Raw genomic sequence first — 25,868 nt, 5'->3', positions numbered from 1 at the left:
TGCATCAAAATGGAATCTATCATTTTCCCCCTTAAATTAGCTCTTCATTAATTATTCCCTCTCTCAGTTAATGATACTTCCAAATATCAAGTAACTTAAAACTACTTTTGAAATTATTCAGAAATCATCTTTTACCATCAAATCCACTATTTCACTAACTTAAAAACCCTTTAGTGTGGATTCCCGTTGTCCTTAAGATAAAAGCAAAATTCATACCAAGGTTAAAGACTCTCTAAGATTTGGTTCCTTTTTCTTTTTTAAACTCCATTTCTTATTAACTTCTGAACCTCTTGCTCTTTTCATTGCACCTAGGGTAGATTTTTTTTTTTTTTTTACTTTTTAAAATGAGACACATTCTGTCCTTTGCCTGGGGTGGATTTATCAATTTTCTATAGCTTGGAAACTTTCCCAGCATCTATCTTCATCTAGGTTACTAACTCCAACTTGAAGTCTTTCAGATCTCTTCTAAAGCATCCTTCCTTAAGGAAGGCCTTCATGATCTTTGAGACGAGGTTAGGGCCCCCTGTTATGCATTCAAATAGCACCCTCTAAGTTTGCATTTATAGTATTTATTAATGCTCATATTGTCTATGAGATTCTAAGTACTATAAGACCATATCTATTTTGTTTATGACTGTTAGCACCTAGCATAGTGCTTGACACATTATGTAGGCACTTAGTATTTGCTGATTGAATGAATAAATTGTACTGTGGTGGCCATATTTAGTCATCTTTCACCATCACCTTGAATTATCTGTAATTCTTTGAAAGTGTCATGTTATTTTGAGCTATTTATTATGATGTGCTGTTTTCCTTTCCTGGCATACCCTACTCCTTTCAATGTCTTGCTCACTCCTCAGTTACTACTCAAAACTGAGCTCAATACATTAAAACAAACAAACAAACAAACAAACAAACAAAGACTAAAGCTAAATAATATGATGGAAAACTTATAGTTCTATATGTTTATGTTAATATTTGAAAAAGATTGAAAAAAAAATAAGATAGTTAATTCAAAAAGAGAGAAAAACAACAAACCAGTTGAAAAGTAGATTGAATAGCTTCGAATCAGTGTTTTTGAACAGTCCACCTAGCAAAAAGAGAGAGGTGAGAGAATACAGACTATGTTATGAATTCTATAACATATTTAAGGAAGAGATAGTATCAGTAATACCAATCCTACACTAATCCTTTCAGAAAAATAGAGGAGGAGGGACTACTTCCCAACACATTTTATGAGGCCAGATTTTCCTCATACCAAAACCAGATAAAGACATTAAAAGAAATAAAATATAAAGACCAATATCCTTCTGAACATAGAATAAATCCTTAACAAAATATTATTGTATTGAACCCAGGAGTATATATTAAAAGGATAATTACATGACCTATTGGAGTTTATTCCAGCAAAGCAAGGCTGGTATAATGTTTCAAAATTAATCAAAATAATTACCATATTAGCAGATAAAGAGGGGAAAAACACGCGTGATCACCTCAATAAATGCAGAAAAAGCCTTTGATAAAATTTTACGTTTAATTATATAGCAAGCAGTCTTGGAAGATGCAGATAGTGTCTTCCTCTGGAGCAAAGGGCAGGTTTGTTTTCAGCCTTGGAAGCTAGAGATAGTGTCTCCTCTGGAGCAAGGACAGGTATGCTAACTGTCCTTTATGATAAAGGTAATGTTTCCACCTAGAGCAAAGAGCATGCTTACTGAACTTATAAAAGATTTGAGTTCTCTGTCTGAGTTCTCTCCTATAATGTAACTGACTGTGTGGCCCTTTTCATGTTGCCTGTAGGAATTGAGGCTTAGAGAACTGATGCAAAAATGCTAATACTCTGGCTACTGCTGTTGCTGTAACAAACTGTCCTTTATCTCTGACCCAAGAGCCTCATTTCTTCCACCCCAACCCCCCATGACACTGTCAGGCTAACATATTAGCTTATAAGTTGAGTAAAAACTCAGACTGTTCACAGTTCTTGACAATAAAAAACTATATACCTAATTCCAATTTCTAATTAAAAAAAAAACCTAGTCTAATCAATCACAGGGTAATTGTAGTCATATATAAAAGCAAATTTAAAATTATTTTCTGGGTAAAAAAGCACTTGGACAAAGGATTTCAAAACATTAATTTTAGAGATTTATTTACATATCTTAGATGGAAGCAATTGATACATTTTACCTGGAATTCCTGGAAAAAAAAAGAAGAATTGTTTTAAAATGAGAGCGCTAAGTATACTTCAGAAAAAAATAATAATTAAAAAAACACCTACTCCCTCTCAAAGTTGCTTCATGCATATACAATGTGTAGAAGTAATATAAATAAAATGACATGAATTTTATCAAAACAGCAAAATCCCTAAAAAATTCCATTATGTACTAACTGTATACAAATCTTACAAAACTAAATCTTGTTCATCTTAAAAGTTTTCTTTTTGCTGTCTTCTGACTAGTGCCCAGTAGGCTAAAAGAATCTTAAATACATCTCTACTAATCTACCACAATATACATACCTTTCAAATCAGAAGCTAAATGCCTATTCCTGGGGCTAGAGGTATCTTCATAAGTATCACAGTTGTCATAATGGAATTTCTCTCTTCTTGAAATGTAACCAATTTTTGATAGGTCACTGTGCTGACTACAGATTTTTTCACTTAGATTTAAATATTCTCTTTGAAGATTCCGCATCTCAAATTCCAAGGTATCCCTTTCATTCTCTATACTTCTTACATAGTTTTCTAAAAGTATTTTGTCTTCTGCAAGTCTGCTGATGCTGTTTTCAAATTTTATATTTTCCTGACTATGTTTTTTTAGTTCTTCTTTTAGAATCTGATTATCTGTTTTAATTTCCATTAACATTTTTGATAACAGTTCACATTCATTGCTCATTTCAGATAAACTATTCTTATAAATACTTGCTTCCGATTTTGCATTTTTTATTTCTTTTAGAAAATTCTCTTCTGTAGTAGATTGGTATGTTTGAATATTCTTAATTTCTCTTTCCATCATTTGTCTAGCAGCAGTAGATTCTTGTAATGTTGTTTCAAGATTAATTTTTTCATTTTTAACTGTTTCTATTATTTGAAGAAATGTGTCTTGTTCAGTTTTTGCCAATCTTTCTTTCTCTTTTAGCTGCATTATCTCTAGCTGGTTTTCTTTTAGTTCATTTTCAAGTGAGCTTTTTTCTTTTAGAAGCTGGTATGTTTTTTCCTCTAACATTTCCTTTTCATCTTGTAGCAATAGAATATTTGTTTTCATTGATTCCATTTCTATACTCATTCGATTATTTTCATTATTGACAATGGCTAAATCATTTTGAATTTTGTGTTCCTTACCTTTTAGTTGATCAAATGTTTCTATCATTTGTTGCTTCTCCAAAGAAAGTTGACTATTTTTTTCCTCTAGAGTTTTATTTTGTCCTTGGAGAATATTATATTTACTAATTATTTTTTTCAATTCTTTAAGACATTCTTTGCCATCTTCTTCTGTTTTAATTAATTTGGACTGAATAATGTTCTTTTCTTCAACCAGATTCTTAAGTTGTTTTTCATATATTTCAATTTTCTGTATCAGAGATTGTGTGGTAAAGACAAGAGGTTTTATTTTGATCTTAAGGGTTAGATTTTCATTCTCTAGTTCTGTTACTTTTTTCTGTATCTGCATAGATTCTTTTAGATAATTCTGCAAGTACTGGATTTTTGCAACACACTGCTCAGTAACAGAATTGACTTTGGATGTTTTGTCATTTTCAGATATTACCGATCCTTGTTTTACTACAAATGGTTGCCTTTCTTTGTCTTTCATTTCATATTTTGCTGGATCAAAGAATGAAAGTGTATGTCTTGGAACTCTGGAATGGAATTTTAAATCTGTAATATTCTTGCCAGTGATAGGAATTTCTTTATTGTTTTTCTCATTCTTCTTTCCCCTGTGTGTTTCACTCTTAGATAACTTTTTACATTTCCTACAAAAATTCACATGAAATTTTGACACTGTTTCCCTGAGTGGGAGTAATTTGTTTACTAATGCCTCTAATTCGGAAATTCTCTTTGATTTTATATCTTCATTTAAGTTACTTTCTATATTTTCTTCCTTTATAAAGTTAATTTTTTCCTTGTGAATGGGAGACAGGTCATAGTTACTATTACTTTGAACATCTGTATCAATTTTTAAAGTTTGAAGTTCATTAGTAAGTGCTAGTTCTCTGTCGTGTGACTTTTGAAGCTCCTCCTTCATTTGTTTTATAGAATGGCAAATATCATCTAAATTTTCACAAAATCCATGCTCAAGAACAGGCATAGTAATTTTGGATTTATCCAGAATTACTGTATCAGCTTGTGACATCACATTTTGAGGTGCATTAGACAGAAAATTATAAAGGTTATTATAATTCTTCAACACGTCAGAATTTTCTGAAGGGTTCATAATTACATTTGAAGCTGAATTATCTGTTGACGTTCTTAGAGTTAATATGTCCTTGAAATGTATCTGAGATGGAATATTTATACCTTGAGAGGAGCCGTTAACACTATCACTACTGAGTTTTTCTTCCATTGAATGAAGAGTCTTGGAATCCTCTAAATGATGAATTTTCTCCATAGAAAGGATTTCTTCTTGATTGTTTATAGGCTAGGAACAATAAAAAGCACACTATAAATGTACTATCATTAGCCACATGACCAGCAAATTAAGAAAATATTTTGTGGAGGGTTTATTTTTGCAACCAAATGAACATTTTATTCATTTATACAGAAAGGAAGCCTAACAAGTATGATTCATTTTCTCCAGAAAATCTAATAAACAGTTGAGATCTGTAATCCTGGTTTTCACAATTTGCTTAGAGATTGTACTTATTTCCTTAGAGGGTGAGATACATGGGCCAACCTCTCAATTTCAGAAATAGAAATTTAACATCCCTCAAGAGACCATCATAGACAGGTGGAAAAGACAGAAGCAATGGGTTAAATGGAAGTTTAAGGAAAATGAATATTTTCACTTCTGGGCTATTTATCAACCTTAGCTTGCGTACCCAGTTTCAGCTGAATCTAGGGCTGTGACTATCCTGGAAATGTGAGTTCTAATCAGTATAGACACAGTGGCTCTGATTTGGACCTATTCTAGGCAATTCACTCCAGGTCTAGGTCAATCCTGAAAGTAGAAAAACTTTTAAGTGGACAGATAGGCTATAAAAACTTTCTTGTATTTCATTAATTTGGAAATCTGGATATCCAGACATAGTCAAATACCCCTCCCAAGCTCTCCGTAGGGAAATGTGATGTAGAAGTACGGAGGTAAATGCACTTCTTTTAGGGTTTTCAAAACAAGAATTTCCTTATTTTCATCTCTGACAGTCCAATCAGTCCAATCACCATGTGAAGAAGAGAAAAATATAAAGTTGAAGATAAACTGGTTGTAGTAACATTTTTAAAGTATCTAAACGTAGAATGATTTTGTACATAATAACATACCTTTTCAATATGTGTGTTGAATACTAGATTTTTTTCTGAGCTAAATTGTGGATTTTCTACTTCAATAATACTTTTGTTCAGTATTTCACTGATTTCAGACTGTACCTTTAAAAGATAAATTGAGAATGTTAGAATCTTATTTCAGATGTATAAACTTATGAAAGTACAGGAGTAATAGATATTATAATTAAAAGATACCTTTAAATTTCCTGCACATAAAATTCTTTCCCATCACATAGAATATAAATTAAACTTAATTTATTGTTATCTCTATAATTAAAGGAATCTTTAAAAATTATGCCTTTATTATGTGATTATAAAATCAGAATGAATTTAGGAAAATGGTAAAATCGCATGAAGTATACTCAAGTAATTTTAGATGTTCATTTTTTACATTATTGAATACATCAGAGACCTTTGATCTCTGACATCAGAATGGAATCTATTCGGTCACCCTCAGGAGTTTATCTTCTCTTCCCATTTCCCTGCAGTTGCTTTTAGTATAAGAATATTGAGATGAGTTTATATCGGGTCTCTAGTGAATATGTATTGTGTTATGCACCCCTAATATTCATACCCTAACCACCTCTTAACATTACCCTGTATTTTTTCTGGATAAAGTCCATGTGCTTTTGGTAATACTGATCCCACTTCTAGCTCCAAGGGTGGCAGGTAACTCAGAGGTAACCAATCAGAGCATTGCCTCCCTTTGAACAGTGATTGATTCAAGCATTGCATATGACCCAATCAGGAGCAATCAGAATCAGGCCAAGTAAACTGCAAAGAGATAAAAGCACGGTCTCATCTCTGTCTGACTGGAATCTGGAAGGATCAAGGCCTGGAATTTCTAGTGGCCTTTTCGCCACCATGTGGAGTCTGAGAATCCATTACTGTGGAAAGCAGAACGAAAAGCAGAACGAAAAGCAGTACGATTAGCTCCTTCATGACATGAGTCCTGATCACTTAGAGCAAGCTATGTCCAGGTGAAAATCTCTAGGATTTTCAATTACTTGAGCTAATAAAGTACATTTTTCCCTTAGTTTGGGTTGGATTTTATATCACTTGTAATGAGGGTCCCTATTTGTAGACTATATATAGGTAACACTATAAATGTATGAAAAAAAAATCTGAGTGCTATTTTGTCTCAAATCCAAATATAACAGAATATAGTTTTCTCTAAATTTTGAGCCTAGAAAATGTTGTGGCCTCTATCATATTACATTCTATACCAACTAATCAATTGGTCAGTGACCATCAGCTTAGAAATGTGGAGTGATATCTCAAATTTAGATATTTCTTATGTATAGATTAAATGAAACATACCATGCTGACATTTTGCAAAGTCTGTATTCGGAGAGCCTGAAATGATTCCAATTGATGCTGAAGGGCCTATAACAAAATTAAACAAAGCATGGGATTGAGTATTTTTAGGTAAGTGAATATATACTTGCCTTGTTTTTATTTTTTATTTTTTATTCCCAAAGTTGCCATTTACCAGAAAAGATCCCATGAGGGTCGGGTGACTCACATTCTTAGTCATTATTGCTAACTCTCCAGTGCATTTTCATGAAGATTTTGGTGGAAAACCCAATACATATAGGAAGCATTTATTCTGAAAAAGATTTATTCTGAAAACTTTACATGAGTTTTCAGAAGCTACAAAATGAAACATACTCACTTTTAACGCTGACTGTGGTTGAATTTGATTTTCTGATTCTGATATGCAGCCATGTTCTAAAAAGAAAAATTGAATAACCATGTGTTTTAATTTTTAACTTTTATTTTAAAACAACTGTAATGGAAAGCAGCCTTACAATTTTCTTGGGTAGTAAGACCAAGACAATGAAAATCTTGATTAGGAAGAACCTAATACTAGTCACATAATACGTTTAAGAACTAATTCTCACTTGACTTAAAATACCTACTTGAGGTCGTAATAGTGGTTTTACTTTTATAATAAACCACTAACTTGTAACATCAAACTTGGAACTCCCCAAAATTCAAATATCTTTGTTTCTGGAATATAAACTACATTTTTTGAGGGTACAAAATAATCCTTATGTTATGGGGAACCCTTGACAAACTACTGTATAGGTGTGATATTTTTCCTTCTTAACATGAAAAACAAATTGGATTAACAGAGCATAATTTTTGTCATGCTCTTAAGAAAGAACAGTAAAAACCTGTGAGTTCCTTCCTAGAAAGTAGACTATAGACCTGTAGCAGAAGAGAGACTATGTCATGTTTGCAAATTTCCTGACATTCGGACTTCTTTGTCCAAATGTTTGGCTACTTGCTGGCTTTGCAAATTTTTATTAAAGAATTTAAAAACACTTAGTGTCCTGAATGAAGTGAGAGTTAGGATAGAATGTGCCCCTAGGCTGGTAATTTCTGCCCTAAGAGAAGATTTTGAAAGAGGTCAGCATATCTTCTCTTTTGGAATGACGGTCTGCCAGATTGCCAGATGTTTGAGAAACTGGTTGCAAAATATAATCATCCCCTTCTCCCCACCACTATCTGGCTCTCATCACTGGCAGGTTTCAGACCCTGGAGCAATTTAGCCAATTGACAAATCCCACTTTTATCAGGGGGCAGGGAGGGACAGCAAGTCGATCTGAGTATTGCTTAGCTTTGTATCTTTCTGAGAATAAAATGAGAGTCTAAAATGGTCATCTGAGAGAAATAAAAAGGAACTCAAGTGAGGTCTGGACCAGTGCAGCAAAACTTCCTCGAGTTTTTCAGATTCTAAAACAACCTCTTCTAATGAATTCAAATAGATCAAAATGCAAATCAAAAAGAATATATCACCTAGAATCCCACCACCCAGGACTAACTGTTGTTAATTTATGTACCTGCCCTTCCCTATACATATATATGGAAAAGCTAGAAATGATTTTAGAACACTGAGATCATATTATACATGCTACTCTTAAATAAATGGTATTAAATTTACATTTACTTTAATAGAATAAAAACTGCAAACATTGGTAGTATTCAGATTGTTTTCTCTACATGAGAAATTATTTCCTATGAGATCATTCTAATGAAAGTATATCATGAAAAGGATTAAGAGATTGAAATTTTAATGTTTTTCAATAACATACATTTCTATTATATTCAGTGTTGATTTACTCCCTGCCAAGAAAGAGAGTAAATTATGAGAAAATTAGCATCATACTTCCTCCCACACAGCTATTCCTCACTGTTCATGATATTTGCTAGTTATATTATTTTCACACTGTGAAGTTTTATGATGTTTAATTTTGTTCTGTAACCACAATTCCCACAAAGCTATTTAACACAAGGACAGGATATTATTATTGTAAATATTTTTAGCCTTTAATTTTATTCTTAATGGATTTACTGTTCGAAATTCCATCTCCTTCCTGCACCTGCAGCAACAGTCTCCCTTTTCTTCACAGATTCCCTTTGTCTCACTAAGAGGACTTGTAAGTTCAAGGCTAAATACATAATTCCTTTTGCTAAAGCCGGGTAAGAAATATGGGGCCAAAAGAAATCTAGACTTAGTCAAGGGATACAGTAAACGAAAGATTTAAAAGAAATAACATGGGATTTATACACTGCTTTTACATATATTTCTCTCACTCCATCTCTTCCTTCTCTTTTGACCACAGTGTGTTTGCATTTGCTACGCTGCTGCTTTTCATATGGCTCATGTGCAACCTGAGCAACTCTGCTCAAAATTTCTATTTTCTCTTGACATCCTTCCCTGAATCCCATTGGTTTAACCCTCCGAGGTACCATTTCAGAACCAGCATATTTTACTACACATTTTTCTGCGCCTTCAAAAATAGATGAGAGAAAACGGTGCCTGGTGGAATAGGGTGCATGTTGGAAGAGATGTTGAAGGTCAAGAAGGGTTTTTTGTTTTTTTGTTTTTTGTTTTTTTAACCATGGGAGATTCTAACATGCCTGCTTTGCTGCTGGAATCCTGTAGGAGAAAAGGAGAAGAAAAAGAATTCTGAAGAATGAGGGAGGCTAATTGCAGAAGCTGAGTATTTGAAAATTTCAGGAGAGATAGGATCTGGAGGAAATGATCTTTGATTCAGCAGGAACAATCCTTGCATTCAAACAGGGGGAAGGCAGAGAATGTGGGTACCCAGGTAGGTAAGTTAGCAAATTTGAAAGCTGAGGGTGAAGGCATTTGGGTCTGATTGCTTCTTTTTTTTTTTTTTATATATATATAGTGTGAGATTACGTTACAGTTTGTGAGATAGTGGTAAAAAAGGTTGGAGATTTGAAGAGACATGAAGAGTGAAAGAGTTATCTTAGAGAGAGTTTGAAAAAGCATTTTCTGGGAATAAGGTAAGTTTTCCAATAGTATTGAGATCCGTGGTAAGACTCGGAAGTGAGTGTTTTTCTCCAGTAATGTGCAGATGATTTAGTGAAGATAGTGAAGATATAGCGTAGGCAGAGAGTTGGATTTTTGTATTTTTAAAAGCTATCAATATATACATATTTTTTGTTTTTCTAGTGAGTTTCAGAGACACTGGCTGCTACTCATTCCCAAAGGAAAGAAAAAATTTTAAATTCAGCAATACTTAAAAAACCACATAGAATTATATGATTTGAGAATATGAAGGGAAATTATTGAAGAATCACAGGAGAGAGAACATAATCACATGTCACCATTTATTAAGTCCCTGCTAAATGTACAATATGGGAGGCCTACAGACTAAGCGAAAGATTATGTCCTGGCCCTGAAGAAGCTTAGACTCTTGGGAATGCAAGAAATATTATTCATGTTATATTAAACTTAAATCCTCTAGCTGCTTCATATTCAAGTGTCAGAAGTGAAAAACGAGATAATTACCAGTGGAATGACTTTTGAGGTAATTAATAAAGATAAAAAGAATTCATTCTGAAGCTTGCAGAAGATTATATCATATTCAATGTACAAAGAAAGTATTAAGTGCACACTGTAGCTAAGAGGCCAAGGAGAACAAATGAAGTTTAAAAAATGCAAAAGACTTGTACAATCTGAATATGAAGAGATTCTGTAGTCAAAGCTTTGTAATTTTCAGTTTCAAATACTGAGTTTTGCTGTGACAACTCACTCATTCCTAGAAATAACTGTTTTACAAACTCTTATGAGATGTGTCACGATCTGCATGCGGTGGGCTTGAATCCTGGCTTTACCACACACTTGCTGTGAAGGATAATTTTAGGCAGTGTCTAGTTTGTATGTAAACCCCTTAGCGCAGTACATAGCATATAATATACGCTGAAGAAGTATTTACTCTAATCATTACTGTGTAGGCAAGGGCATTATCAATATGATGATGATTCAGTAAACTTAAAATTTTCAATCGCGATGAAGGGGAGGATGGCTGCTCAAAACTCTCCAATGCTTCCCATTTTGCTCAGAATAAAACCCCAAATCCTTAGAGGGGACCACCAAGCCTCCATCCTCAGTTTCCTCTCTGAACCCTTCTCCTACCTTCCCCCTTACCATTCTGCTCCAGTCACACTGGCTGTTCCCCAAATACGCCAGGAAGACTCCCACCTCAAGGCCTTTGCAGTTGCTGTCCTCTGCCTGGAATGCTCTTGCCCTATAAATCTGCATTGATTTCTCCTTTACCTCTTCAAGTCTTTGCTCAGATGTCACCTGATAAGTGGGGGATCCTACCACTCTGATTAAAATAGAATTGCATACTCCCCACCCACCTCTGAATCCGTATACTCCCTCGCTCCCTCTGTGCTTTACTTTTCTCTACAGGATTTACTTCCATCTTACACACAATATCCTTTGTTCCTCCCGCTAGAAGGTAAGCTTCATGTGGGCAGGGGTTTTGCATATTTTGTTCACTGTTGGATCTCCCTCACCTAGAACAATACTTGCTCAAAAATATTTGTTAGATGAATGAATGAATGAAGGCTTAGGTAGAACAGGAGTGCTAGGAACACCACAGTGGACATTCTGAAGTTTGAAAGTATCTCTCACATCCTCATTCCAATAAATCGAGGCTTACTTAGGCTAACTACTTGCTCTTATACAACCTCTTGTAACTTGGTATTATTTATGAAAATCAAGTCAATATTCTGTTGGTTAATACTCTGGAAAGGATCACTAGGTGACAATGAAGCGTAGATAGGAGAAGAGAAAGAGGGAGAGAACAAAATCATATTTCCTAATTTTGCCTTTAGTTGTAGGCAGGAAATCACTGCCATCCTTGGCAGCGCCTGACTTGAAAATCTATCAGTTATTGAGTACCTGTCCTTGCTAGACCTTGCACTTGTTACCACTGTGCTCTAGCAAGAAAGACTGTAACTCTTCAACAAGCGTACATGCTATTTGCATGTAACTGCATTTTCTATAAACACTGGCATCTTTCTCCAGAGTCCTAACTCTTACTCACGTTAGAGAATACATGATCTTGACAAATTAATGTACCACAATCCCTTCTGACCTTAAATGCTCTCTTTGAGGTAAATATTGAGTTGACTCAACGTCTAAACTCTCTCTGAGGACTCTTTCTCCCCTGTTCGGGGGTTCCCATTATCCCTCCTGGTTGCACAGATATGCCTACATATCCTCATAGATGGTGGGGCACAGAAGAGCAGAGATGGACAGGTCAGTGCACTGTCCTGCTGGCCTCCATTGAGATGTTGCTTATCCTGGTGGTCACTGGGTGTCCAGCTATCTTTTGTCTACTGAGGTGTGGCTGCCCTAGCCCCTTCTTCCAGGGTCCTTGACAAGGCTTTTGTGAAGTTCTGAGATTTATGAAGGTGCACGAATCTCATCCTGCCCTTAGGTCTCTGGCTTGCCACCTCTCTCAGCACCTCTGTGTCTGGAGTACCCATATGCCACACGTGGGTATGGGCAACTGGGGGTCCTAACTTGGCCCATCAGTCTAGATACTGCCTTCTACCCACAGTGCTCTGCTACTTCCCTGGCTGTCACGCTGAACACCAGGCCTCTCAGAGGTGTGTAGCTTCCTGGGGCTTCTCTCAAGGAAGTGAGACTCCAAATTCACTCTTCTCAGATCCTGCTAGCTGGGTATTTACACATGTCTTATTCATTGTTTATGTGGAGCTTTTTTGAAAACTGGAGCTCTTTGGTTGTTTCAAACATCCTCCTCATACGATATTCTGTAGTCCACAAATATTTACTATAAAAGTATTTATTTGGGGAAAAGTATATATCTTTTTGGTGCCTCTGGAAAAAATCAACAATTCGTTTCCTCAGTTTCCTCACTTGTAATATCTGGGTAACTGGTAGTACCTACTTTATAGGGTTGTTTGAAATACAAGTTGATTTATATAAGTGTTTAGAACAATATCTGGCACAAGGTAATGTGCCATGTTAGCTATTATTGGTACCATAATAATTACTGGAAGTACCTATGTACTGGAGGCACACCAGTTGTTGGGCCAGTGGATTTAGGCAACGTACCCGTTACCCGTAGTAGGAGGCAGAAACATCACTGCCATCGGAGCCGTGGTCTTGGAGATTTTACCTGTTTCACTGCCACCACTTTCCTTTACTCGTTCAGAAGAATTTAGGATCTTGGACGCTGAAAGGAGAACGCAGTCAACTTCATCCCCTTCCTCATGATGCTTTTCTGTAACAGAACCGTAATTGGCTTTTGGTTTTGTTGGGAGGACTGCGCGGCGTGGGGATTCGGGATGGCGACTCCCTGAACGGCCACGGGAGGGCGCGCTGAGGTCACGCAGCTGCGGATGGACAGTGGGGCGCGGAGGTTGGGAGCAGTGGCGGGGCGCGGGGACCGAGACTGCGCTTTTCTTCTCGGGGTGAGCAGAGAGTGCAGCTAGTCAAGAAGATCGCACTCCAGACTGGACCCATCTTGGGGTGAAAGGGTCGGGGCCGAGGGAGGCGGCACTTTCCACTACCCGCACACTGCTCACGGGTCCCCCTCATGGGACAGCCCTCTTCTCTTCCCCCGTTCCCCAAGCCTGGCTCGTACCTGGGCTCATTTCTGCTGCTCAAGCTTTCTTCCCAACTGCCTTTCTCCATGCATTCCGCTCAGTTGCTTCTCGCCGGGGCAGCCCGTTGCCTGGTAACGGGGTGGCCTGGAAGCCACGAGGGGATGTGGGGCACGCTCATGGGTGGGGGTGGGGAGGAAGAAGGGGCTCTCAAGGTCCTGGGTCCTGGATTCCCATGCTCGCCCTATCAGAGCTGCAGGGTAACAGCTGCATGGTGAGAAGGTCCCACCTTTTGCTGTGCCATCCCAAACCAAGGGACAATCTTACTAGGGTGTTTATCTTCCTGTGGCTTCCCTGCTATCCCAGAATTTGATCGATTTTTAAAATTAAATTTATAGAGGTGATATTGGTTAATAAGATTATATAGGTTTCAAGTGTACAGTTCTATAATACCTCATCTGTGTATTGTATCATATATTCACCTTCCTGTCATCATATATTTGACCCCTTTTACCTCCTTCTACCTTTTTGCCCCCACCCCTTCCCTCTGGTAACCATCATACTCAGAAACTTGATAAGAGTGACTTAACACAGCACCCATTGGACCAAAGCTATGTGGAGAAAGGAGAATGTTTGGAGACAGGCAAACACCTGGGAACTTTTCCATTTTTTTTTTTTTTCTTATTCTCATTCATTGTTTGCTTTACTCTGTTTAATTCCTCTTATTTCAACCCACCCATCAGAGTAGTTTCAGCATTTTGGGATTTGAATGGCCCAACACTAATATTGTGAAAGGACTTCTATTTGCTGTGGTTAAAAGAAGACCCCCATATACAATAATGAACTTAAAATAACAATGTATTAAAATATACACATGACAGTTGTAGCAGAGGCACAGGTCTTCATTTGTCAAAGCATGCTAATGTCCTGTGCCCTGGGTAAACCACTTGCAAAAGATGGATGCTGCATTGGAAACGGGAGCTCCTTCAGTCAAGGGTTGGTTGGCATGGCCACAGTCCATCTTTGTGCGACTCGGAAAATGGCGCTCTTTCTGTAAAAGTTTTAAATGAGTATGTATTATTTATTTTGCAATAACGACCATTACAAGTAGAATATAAAATACTTCAAAACTCAAATTTTAAGTCACAGTAAGGAATTTAAAGTCTCGATATAATAATTTATTGTATAATAATTATATGGTTTGCTTTCATGGAAATGAAAGTCTACGATAGTTTCAATGTTTACTTGTGGTAATTTCTTATTTCCTATGGAAATAGTCTCTAGAAGATTTGACAGTCTTTCTTGTGGCATTGTAGACAATTTCAATAAGTTGTATTTTTGAAAGCTTATGTTCTTCACTGATGATTGATATTGATGAAGTTAACTCTTTCTGGAGAGCTACAAGAGTTTGCAGCAATGTGTCTGTTAAATTACTACTCTAAATAAAACGCAATATTTTAAAGGGAGAATGTAGATAAAAAGTGATGTCTCATCATTCTGGAATATACAGATGTATCTTTTAAGGCTATTCTTCAATATGGGTAGAATACAGCCATTAAAATCCAGAAATTAGCATTGATAACATTACTGCCACTTAAACCTCAGGCCCCACTCAAGTTTTACCCATTCTCTCAATAATGTCCTTTATAAAAGCAAAGTATCCATTCCAAGATCTTGCATGCATGTAGTTGTTATGACATGTCTCTTTACTCAGTCTCATGGACTCAACATTTCCAGTTTTGTTCAGTGGGTTATAATGAATTATTTTCTGTTGTGAACATGATTTTATTGTTGCTTAAATTTCCCCAATTGGGTCAGTCGGAGTTTCTTCAGCTGGCTTCTGTGTACTTTTGACATGTCTCCTTCATCACTAGAGCACCTCTTCATTTTCTTGACATACTCAGATGTTCTAGGCTCATCCTATACTTTGCCTACCTTAGCCCTGAAATCAGCCATTTCTCCAAGGAGCTGCCTTAGTTTCTTTTAGAGAAGAATGGTTTTTAGAAGGCAGGAAGTGAGTGCTAAGTGTGCATGTAGCTGCTTCCATGCCGTCTTAGACAGAGCTAGGGAATGTCTGTATGTGTATGTATATACATATATACATACACACATGCACATTCACATCTGAATTTATTTTTATATCTATTTATCTATATTGAGAAAGATGAGTTCTTGGTACTTCTAGTCCGCTCTATTACAGTGTTCTTTGTAATTTTCTTCCTTTCCATGTTTTTAATTTCTCTTAACAACAGTGAGAAAGTTGATTTCCATTATCCTTTATATATTTACTTATATGAGAGATACTCTTCTAAATATCCACTCTCTCAATGCCAGTCTCTCCCCAAAGTCCCTACATGGATGCCCTTGTCATCTACTTGGGTTCTAGTACCCTACACTGCCCCTTCTCTCCTACCCTGCTTACACTCTGGACCCTATCTTGGACCACCCCTCCATTTAGACAAGTCATTCCTCACTCCATGTGGGCTCTGTCACCCTGTGCTGGGCCTCCTCTCTGTGTAGATGACCTCCACATCCTCCCTGGGTTCTGACACCACAGACTAGCCAGCCATGCAGGGCCACGCTCCTCGCCCGCTTGGGCTCTGCATCCTGGTGGCAGTGCTCCCCTGCATGGGGGTGCAGTCTTTCCCTCCTTGGGACTGGACAGCCAACATCTACTTTTGCAAAGTCATGAAATGATTCTTCCATGCTTTTTTTAAAAATTAAGAGTTGTATTGTTTTACCTTTCATATTTAGATTTGCTATTCATCTGGAATTTATTTTTACAGAGTGTGGTGTAGGTGCTAATATCCATTGTATTCATTTGACCCACCATTTATTGTAAAGAATACAATTTCCCGCCCCAGCTATTTAATTTAATATATTGTAAAATGTGTTTTTCTTTTGTATGCTCTCATTCTACCTTCTCGACTCCAAAGTTCCTCATTGCAAGTAAAACGAATATTTGCTTGCCAAGAACTTCCATTAGAATTAGATAAAAAGGTAAGTATAAGGACATTTCCTTTAGACTTCCAAAGGGAGAAACCCCATTCTCCTGTGTGAGACCAGGAAAGCCCTGGCCCTCTGGGCTCCCCTCAGGCTCTTCGGCTGCTGTGAAGCACTAGGTACAGCACTTGGATTTTTAATTCATAGAAATGAAGGGTCAGAGAAATCTGGCAAAAATATGCAATGCACTTGCTGGGGCCCATCTGTCACTGTTCCTGCTGCCATGACACTGAATGGTTGATTCATTAGCCCATTTGAAACCTGTAAACAAAGTTTAGAATCAAGACACTTAATCTGGGAGAATATTAAATTTCCTCCCTTCCTAATGTAGTTATTCTCCCAGTAATTAAGTTATCGGTGGAATAGTCTTGCCTATGGTGTTGAGAATTTTGGAATTTCATGAAAAAGGTTATTTTCCAGATTTGTACAAGGAAAACTGAAGCATGAGAAGGTTTGGGAACTTTTCAAAAACTCTGTAACTGGTCAGTCAGTGCTCTACCTCCTGATTCTGAAACCCCTGTTTTGCCCAAATCGGTTTGTTGTTTTTTTTTTCCCCCATAACAAATTATAGTTTTACGAGGTGGGACAATATTTCATCCAAATTTTACAAAAGTATAGAGGTAAATGTAGTTAATGCTAGAGCTAAAAGTTCCTATTTCCTCATATGATATCATACTTCACCAGTACAACCTTCTCGGTGTGGTAAGACTGTTTCTATTTCATTCGGCCTCGTATCAGATAGACAGTGGAGCATAGTATGTCAGGGGGTATGGTTTCTCTGGTCACGCATCAGTCTGTTCAACAATTGCCCCCCAAAATGTCTGAGTTTTCTTTGATTGTGACGTTCATTGTTAAAAGACAATTAAATTCTGAACCACCAATTTAAAAAAAATCTGTGAGTCACAATATTTCAAAATATTCAAATAGTAGCTCCTCTTAGAGAATCCACTTTCACCTGTTGACTAACAGCTGCAGATTCAAGAATCTGGAACAAATTCAAGAGCACTGCACAAAAACAAGCTGGTCAAATCTATTCTTAGCAGTGTATTACCAGACTAAAATACTTCTGGATTTTTAAACTTCAGATCTTTTTTTTTTTTGAGCCTGAGATCATAAGCCTATCATTAATCATAGCTGAGATCTATAGTAGTACAAGAAAGCGACCAAACTGCTCCTAGGGTATTACAAATCTGGACAATCGTTCTAAGGCTAGTACTTTGGTCAGAGAAGGAGACCTATGTGCTGGTGACTTACAAAGTCTTAGGTGGGTCGTGGGCCTTCCCCAGCTCAAAGGCTTGACCCAAATGCAAACACCTTCACACCCAGCTGGCTTTCAGTTTTCTTTAATGTTCATTTTAATCTGATTACATCTGTAAAAGAGAATGAGCCCCAAAACTCGCTAAAGGCAGCCACTAGCTTAGGCTCTTAGGAAGGTGATTGCTGTTTTCAGAGGACTTATTAACAATGGAATGGTGGGGGCACTGAAAAAGTAGAGTAGATCTAATTCTAAGACGTTTGGTGTGCTAAAGAGATACACAGAGAAATATGACAGAGAAATACACAGAGAAATAGCGTGAGAGGGAATAGGTGTCAGGGCAAGAGATATTTTTAGAATGGTACAAAGTATTTGAGCATGCTTGGAGGCTGAGAAGAAAGTGACAGAGAGGCCGAGTCAGTGACAGAGTCTGAGTGGGAAAAATAAGTAGGAAAGAGAATTGAGTAACGGACATGATTTGGACCAAGAAGAAAATGAAATAACAGTCTCTTTGCACATGTGAAGGTTTCCTGTTCTGTAGAGGTGATATAGAGCTTTCCTCCTTCTTCCAGAGATTGAAGCGATGGAGAATACCCTTTCTCTGGAACAAGGCACTTAAGTCAAATAAATGCTCTGTCAAACCGATAAACACCTCAGTGCAGTTTACTGAGGTGTTTATCGGTTTGAGTAAATTCAGGGATAGTAGTCTCTGTAGCCTCTCCTGGACTGAGGAGTCTTTAATTCAGCTCCCAATGTGTGACCCCCTTTTTCCGGATGCTAAACTGCTTTCTGATTTTTAGATACTACGGCAGCTGCACTGACTCAAGCCACTGGGTCACACATTAATAATGGTAGTGAATTTCCCTTACTATGTAAAAATATCATTTTTAAAACATTGTATTTTATTAGTTTCAAGCCATTACTGTATACTTTTAAGGGGACTAATGAATTTGCAGTAATAAATCCATACTGTGAGCCAGGACCTGAGTCAGATATGGTATCTATGACCATGGGAGGGAAACTTCTGAATTGAACCAAGACTCTGGCCACATTGACAGCATGCCCCTACTAAATGGAATGGCCTGCCAGTTAAAGCCAATGTCAAGTATAGACCAATGACTGAGCTGCTAGAAGGCTCAGGTGTCATCTAGTCCATCTCCTTCATTCTGCAGGTAAAGTGGACACCCAGTGGCAGAGCTGCAGCTAGAATCCACGTCCTTATCCAGAGCTCTTTTCCTCACAGTCTGCTTACTTACTCATTACTCAATTGAATCATTACTTAATATATTTTTTATTTCACACTACTGCCTAGCATTCATGGAAGAGATGATTTTTATTATAAAGAGAACAAACATGGACCATAAGTTAACACTGATATAAATAAAATGATATAGTAGAGAGGAATAATTAGGTTTAAAGATTTCTAAACCATATTATTTATTACTAGGGAATATTAGTGAATTTAAACACTGTCCCTCCCCCCACCCCCACCCCAGTTGTTTGGCACTGTGCCAAAGTTAAACTCTGAAACATTTTCTCATTTGTAAAATATTTATTTGGCAAAGTTATTGTAAGGATTAGAGATAATGGATAAACATGGCTAATATTATATTATGTCAAGAAATTTGTAAGCATTCAGTTAAAATCTATATACTCAAATAAAATACGTATAGTCAATTGAGGGACCTTTGTCCTCTTTATACGTGCAAGATTCTCACAGACAGAATGTTGCCAGTGAGTCTTCAGTAGAAGTCAGGCATATGAACTTAGTTTCTTAAAATTGCTCTCCTCAAAAAAGGAAAAGTTCCAGTGAACTTCACAAACCTGATCAGTCTCAGTGTGAAAGCAACTACTACTTACAGATGCTTTGCTTAAAAATTAATCATGTGAAGCATTCCAATTACCTTAAAAATGTCAATTTGTAAATATAGACAAAAGTATTCAAAAATCATAAAATTCATTTTATTATGCCTAGTGTTCAACATCTCTTACTTGATAGATACTCAAATCAATATTTATTCAGTGCTCTCCAAAATGAATAGAGACTTAAGAGAATTCTCGTGAAATAGTCATACAGATCAGGTAAATGGTTTATTTGCTTGAATTATCTGAATACCTTCATTCTTTCTTCAAATTTTGTTTTTATGCTTCAGATTCAGATGGCATAGCATAAACAATAAAAGAACATTGGGCCATGATGACATGAAATAAAGAGTAATGTTTATAAGTAGCAGTTTCCTGGACAGAAATCAAATACATTCAAAGGATAACTTGACAAATTTTTGCAGCTAAAGTTGTTAATAGAAGAGACTCAAAGCTCCATCCTGTTTATCTTAGGATGTTTCCATGTTGGACAAACTTTAGATTATCTTGTGTAGAGATGAGTAAAGTGTTTGTGTGTCACGTTAACCATTAGCTTTACTCTGCTTACACAGGTATAAACATATGTGATAACTAGAACTGTTTTTCTTCAATCAATCATTGTATTGGTAGAGAGTGTAGCAACTCTATTGTAGGTTTACTCTGAAAATAATAGCAATTTAGTTAATCATGAGTCCAAAGTTCATAGATGCCCAGTTCTTAATCATGGGTAGTTTCCTCGATCATTGTAAGTTTTAATAAGCTTACAAATATAAAATGGTGACTAGTCTGTTTCCTAAAAAAATATGTTATTCTGTAAGCTAAACCAAAACTGGTTGGCATTCTTTGTTCACAGCACTCTATATATTTTAAAACAATTTAAATATCACGTTCATGTCTATTGATCCTGTCATTAATTCTCCTAGGTATTTAAATCTCTAGATTTAATTTGTCAAAGAATAATTTTTATTAAAAATAATGAACGTACGATTTTAGGGCATGCTTCACAAGCCTTAGTCATATAGTCCAAATTATCAGATTTAAGCCATCTCTCTCCTAAATTTCAGATTAGAACTATACCTTTTAAAAACTATACTTTTATTTTACTATTGTTGCTCATTATTAAACATCTGAACTTGAGCAGCTCATATGTCCTGTACTATATATTAAATATATAAAATATAATTTTAAGGAGACCACTGTCTGATGTCTAACATATAATGTACAGTAATGTAGCATATAATGCCTAATGTATATTTTGCTCATGAGTCTTTCATTCTAACTTAATTTAACCCCTTTTAGTGTGGTGTACATATCCTTCACTGTGCTTCCTGACTCTAGTTCAGAGATGCTGCTCTACCTTCTCCAGATGCTGTTCTACCTTCTCTAGCAGACTTCTGCTGGGAAGTGCCATGGGGTGTGTGAGAGTGTGGAGCAGAGAGGGGACACCTCTGGGGATTAAGTGGTTCTCAAACAGATTCTACTTGAGCCTCCTTGTAGTAAATCCACCATTATCCTCTAGTCCAGCAATACCCGGTGCAGTTAATTTCTGCCCTTTTCAAGATTCTGGAGGGGAAATGGGTTGGTTTTTAGTTTTCTCCACTGCTGCTTTGGATTTTAACTTTCCCAGGTTTTAAGTCAGTTACCATTTATTTTCTCTCTACCTTTCAAACTTTTATGTTTGTATCTTTCCCAGAACATAACATTTTAAAATAACATTTGAACAGAAAATGAAATATATTTTGGATCCATTCATTTCTTTGACCTCAAAGTTTCTTATTTATTTTATCGTAGTAGCTCTATTAATGAATTTATGTTTTGGGACAGGGGTTCCAGTAGCCACCTCAAATGCCTACAGGGGCCAGGCAGGTATTCTGATTCTTTTCACTGGATCAAAATCCTAGATAGGTCAAGGTCAGAAATAATTAATTTTGGGAGAATTCCTGAGACCAACGACTTGTGCCCTATTTGTCAGTCAGGACAGTAGGAGAAAACTTGCTCCAAGCCTGTAGGCAGCAGCTATTGTAAGGCAGAGATGACTTTGTGATGAGGTGGCGAGACAGAGGGCCTGAGATAACCTCCTCTTCCCACCCTGAGGGTTCCCCATGGTTTGTCCTTGAGGAACAAAGAGGGGGCAATTTCAGAAGTTCCCACGTGTTCCCAGTGAGGAGCATGGGACATAGGCAAGACATGCAAGTCAGGGGCATTGCCATGGCACCTCCATAGTGAGAGGCAAGGTGACAAAGTAGAGCCAGAGGCCAGAGGGAGTTCATATCCGAGATGCAAAGTCTCCACGACTCCAGGGAAGGCTGAGCCGACACTTTTGGAGTTGCTGGTAGAGGTGGGGTTACTGCCTGGTCTCAACTATCTTGAGAAAACAGACCACACGTGAAACCATGAATTTCAGCAGTGGATACAAGCAGGACCCTGAGGATCTGTAGCCCCTCCCTTCCTCAAGAGGTCCCCTAAAGTGTCGCCTCTTAGAGATGCCATCCTGGCAAGGAGGAGGAGATGGTGATCAACCTGTGAGCACAAAGAAACAGCCTCATGCAGTCCGAACCTTGAATTTGATTGAATATCTGAAAGAGACATTTAAAATGAAAGAGACTATTTCAAAGCGAAAGAAACTTTTAATCTGAAAGAGACCGAATTACCTTTAACTAGCAAATTTTAATGCCCCTCCTATCAGCAGAAATTGTGGGCTCATAGAAAGAGTAAATCAGTAATAAAAACTAAAGAATCCAAATTTTCTTAAAATACCTGAGTTTGTTAATGTGCGTGTGATTGGGCCCTCTCATTGGAATGCTGATTTTATCTGAATTCATTGAGTGCCACTTCATTAGGTATTTTAAAAACGTTTTATGTGTTTATTATGTATGTTGCATCCAGTGGTATAATTGCTGAATACGTAACTAGAGAAATCCAGGGAGTTACTCCCTGACATGCCCTGTAACAGTTAAAGCAGATAACAGACAGCTGCAGGCTGTGTTAGAATACAAGATTATCATTTGGTATTTACTACAATTGCAAAATCAACTTGTTAAGGAAAGACAACTAGACTCCAAATATCTTGATGTTTACATGTTCGATGGCCATAATATAAATTTAAATTGGGGAGTATGACATACAAAATAATTATTAGTTTAAATGTCATTAAGTTATTGCTTGTCCCAAAGAGAAAAAGAGTTGCAAAACATAGCCGAATGTGTGTTTCTGTCATAGCAGGCAATTGCCTCCCATTCCTTCTCCTCAGTACACAATAAGATAAACATCTAAAAGCCTTGGTTTTAGATTTGGACTCAACAGTTTGCTATACTTCCGCCCAAAGCCATTAATGAATGTCTTCCTATGTAAGTGCGCGTGAGTGTGTGTGCGTGCTCTGGTCTGCTTAAGACTTAAGCTTTGGGATAAAGAGCGACTGTGTCGTAGCCCTCCGGGGGCCTCGTGCGGGCTCTTGCATGAGTTTCGCAGTACAGCTCCCCCTCCACGAAGAAGTAGCCCTTTTGCTTGAGGTTGAGGTTGCAGTCAGCGCACACAAAGCACTCCGGATGCCGGTACTTATCCCGCGCCTTCACGACGGGCCCGCTGTGGAGAAAAAGGAGATCAGGTGAAAAATACAAAGCCCGAACCCTGATACAAAGGTGAAAACACCACAGGTAGGCAGGTGGTATCTGCTTCACACTCGAGAAACTATAGACTCCAGCTGTGAAAAGGGGCATAGCAGTGAAATTGATGTAATTGTCAGGGAAATCCAAGACGACCATAATAAACCATCACGTGTTTCTCCCTGATGTGAATATTTTTCAAACAGACCCAATCCACACCTGGCCTTGAGTCCCTCAGCACATCCACTAGGGGTCCTGAGACCAAGACAGTGCCCCAGGTCCACTGTCTCCTCTGAAGGGAGGTGGGGCACTGAGTCTGAGCAGGGGCCAGGAGCCCCCCAGGGGCTGAGAGTAGCGCTCACAGGGCCCAAGGTAGGTGGTTCCCAGGCCAGCTGTACCAAAAATCAATAATAAAATAACCTGGAATCATCAGGCTCATACATGCCAAACATGGAAATAAAATTGGCTTTATTTACAAACTGAAAAAAAAAATTATAGGTTCTTGGTTCGTGATCTTTCCTCATTGTTTCTTTGAAAGAAAAAGACGTGATACAGATTGACAAACACCTCTGCAAAGAATTCTGATTTTGACCAAGGTTGTTGTCTACACAAGTAAATGTCCCTCTGATTGCTTTCTATGTTGGTGGCCCAGCCTTTCTTTTCTGTGGAGCACAGAGAAAACAGATCGAAAAGCGAAGGTGGTTTTTACACAGTGGGTGAACTTGCCTCGCCTGTCAGAACAGTTTGCTACAATTTAGGAGCAATAATTGCTTTTAGTAACATTACAGACTGTCCCGTTTTAGGAGGTCCTCTCTGTTCCTGAGCTCCCTATCCTGCTTGTTTCTGTCCCACATTCCCGGCTTTGCTCTGACCGGGCTTATCTCCCACTGCCCTCCTAGGATGTATCCTGGATATTGGACGGATGGTGGCTCCGTGTGTGAGCTAATGGTAGAGGAACAGAATAAAAGGGTGGGAGAAGTGGCCACATGAGACATTTACGATGGAGATTGAAATGGTCTAGTTCACTTGAAAATTTGAATTAGTTGTGACTATTCAAACATAATGGCCCTTGAATGGAAGGGGACTGTAATTTTAAAAATTATGTTTTAATGTTTGTGCAACTTAAGAAACTGAATAAAGATAATATGTTTTAATTAACAGCCTGATACCTCCCCTCCCAACCCCCCAATTTGTTTCCCTGGGTTTATACAGACTAGACCTTAACAAAAGCGGGGCTTTGGGAAGGGAAGTTGTGATTCTTGGAAGTGTTTTTTAAAATATACTTCTGGGTATTTTTTTTTCATGAGAATAATCTGAAATTATAAGTCAAGATTGCTGACTCACATTATATGCCAATTTTAGGGTATGTCTAAGGGATTCTGGTCAAAATATGATAAATGTTGTGAGCGTTATATTTTAAGTCATTGAATAGAAATGTGGAACTGCTACCAAGATTTATAGGGAATTCTTGGGTTAAAAATGAAACTTACACAATGCCACTCCCACACTTGTCACAGAGTGGCATCTTCTGTGTGCTGCCAGCACCACCGTGGACTTTCGTAACTGGAGCTCTCACACTCCGAGTTCCAGCAGGACGGTCATCTGAAAAACAAAGTGTTTCCATTTATGGCAAAGGAACAGCTGGCTGCAGTTTGTGCTTTGCTTCTATTTTAAGATGTGCACTTTAACCCAAGGAATTCTTAAGTTGCACCCGTAGTCTCATTTCAAAAGGAGTAGGACTGGTTCAAGCATAACTGGCTCTGAAACAGGGCCTTACAAAACAAAATTAGTTAAAACAATTCTGTTGTTGTAGGGAGCTGTTACAAAATGCTCAATGGAGCAGAGAACATTTTGCGTTTTTTTTCACTGTGGCAAAATATACATAATATAAAATTGACCATCTTAACCGGTTTTAGTGTGTGATTCAGTGGCACTAAGTACATTCATAATGTTGTAAAATTATCGCTTATATCCATTTCCAGAACTTTTTCATGGTCCCAAACAGCAACTCTGTACCCGTTAAACAATAACTCCCCATCACCTCCATCTCCCAGACTATGCTAATCTTTACTGTACTTTCTGTCTCTATGACTTGCCTACTCTAGGTGCCTCATATAAATGGAATTATATAATATTTCTCTTTTTTGTGGCTGGCTTATTTCACTTGGTATGATGTTTTCTTTTAAAGGTTCATCCATGTTGCAGCATATGTCAGAATTTTATTTCTTTTTAAGGCTTCGTAATGTTCCATTGTATGCATAAACTACATTTTCTTTATCCATTCATCTATCAATAGACGTTTGGGTTGTTTCTACCTTTTGGCAATTGTGAATAATGCTGCTGTGAACATTGGTGTACAAGTACCTTTTGAGTCCCTGCTTTCATTTCTGTTGGGGATCTAGCTAGGAGTGGGAGAGCTGGATCGTACGGCAGTTCTACGTTTAACTTTTTGAGGAGCCACCACAGTGGTCGCACCATTTTACATTCCCATCAGCAATGCACAAGAGTTCTCATTTCTCCACATCCTTACCAACACTTGCTATTTTCCATTTAGTTTTTATAATAGCCATCCTAAGGGGGGCATTTGCATTTTTGTGCAACGTTTAAAAAGGACAGTCTGTGTCTTTGGGGGGTGGAAAACATTGGTAAGAGTACGAGCCCTGAAGACAGCAGGAGTTGGCTGGGGACTCAGTTCTGCTTCTTACTTGCTTTGTGTGACTTTGTACAAATCCACCCTCTTTATGCCTCAGTTTCTCATCTGTTAAGT

General features: G+C 37.6%; 2 protein-coding genes across 4 annotated transcripts in view; both read right to left on the bottom strand.

Moving 5' to 3' along the window:
- CCDC110 (coiled-coil domain containing 110) overlaps positions 1 to 13,429 on the bottom strand; it is a 19,199-nt gene extending 5,770 nt beyond the window's left edge. Inside the window, exons 1-6 of one of the 2 annotated variants that reach the window (XM_023532886.1) lie at positions 13,420 to 13,429; positions 12,952 to 13,056; positions 7,149 to 7,204; positions 6,794 to 6,859; positions 5,471 to 5,575; positions 2,516 to 4,631 (exon numbers count right to left, since the gene is read on the bottom strand). In XM_023532886.1, the coding sequence (XP_023388654.1) occupies positions 2,516 to 4,631; positions 5,471 to 5,575; positions 6,794 to 6,859; positions 7,149 to 7,204; positions 12,952 to 13,056; positions 13,420 to 13,429 (2,458 nt within the window). The remainder of the gene's footprint in view (positions 1 to 2,515; positions 4,632 to 5,470; positions 5,576 to 6,793; positions 6,860 to 7,148; positions 7,205 to 12,951; positions 13,057 to 13,419) is intronic. The other variant, XM_023532887.1, reaches the window with a different exon arrangement.
- Positions 13,430 to 22,106: 8,677 nt separating this feature from the next.
- PDLIM3 (PDZ and LIM domain 3) overlaps positions 22,107 to 25,868 on the bottom strand; it is a 31,721-nt gene continuing 27,959 nt past the window's right edge. For both annotated transcript variants that reach the window (XM_023532884.1, XM_011363996.2), the window contains 2 exons: positions 24,592 to 24,703; positions 22,107 to 23,081 (listed from right to left, as the gene is read on the bottom strand). In XM_023532884.1, the coding sequence (XP_023388652.1) occupies positions 22,892 to 23,081; positions 24,592 to 24,703 (302 nt within the window). In that variant the 3' untranslated portion in view covers positions 22,107 to 22,891. The remainder of the gene's footprint in view (positions 23,082 to 24,591; positions 24,704 to 25,868) is intronic.

Source organism: Pteropus vampyrus, unplaced genomic scaffold (assembly GCF_000151845.1).
Source record: "Pteropus vampyrus isolate Shadow unplaced genomic scaffold, Pvam_2.0 Scaffold92, whole genome shotgun sequence".
NCBI lineage: Eukaryota > Metazoa > Chordata > Mammalia > Chiroptera > Pteropodidae > Pteropus > Pteropus vampyrus.
The sequence above is the reverse complement of the archived record's forward strand: the minus strand, read 5'-3'. Positions and strand labels throughout refer to the sequence as shown.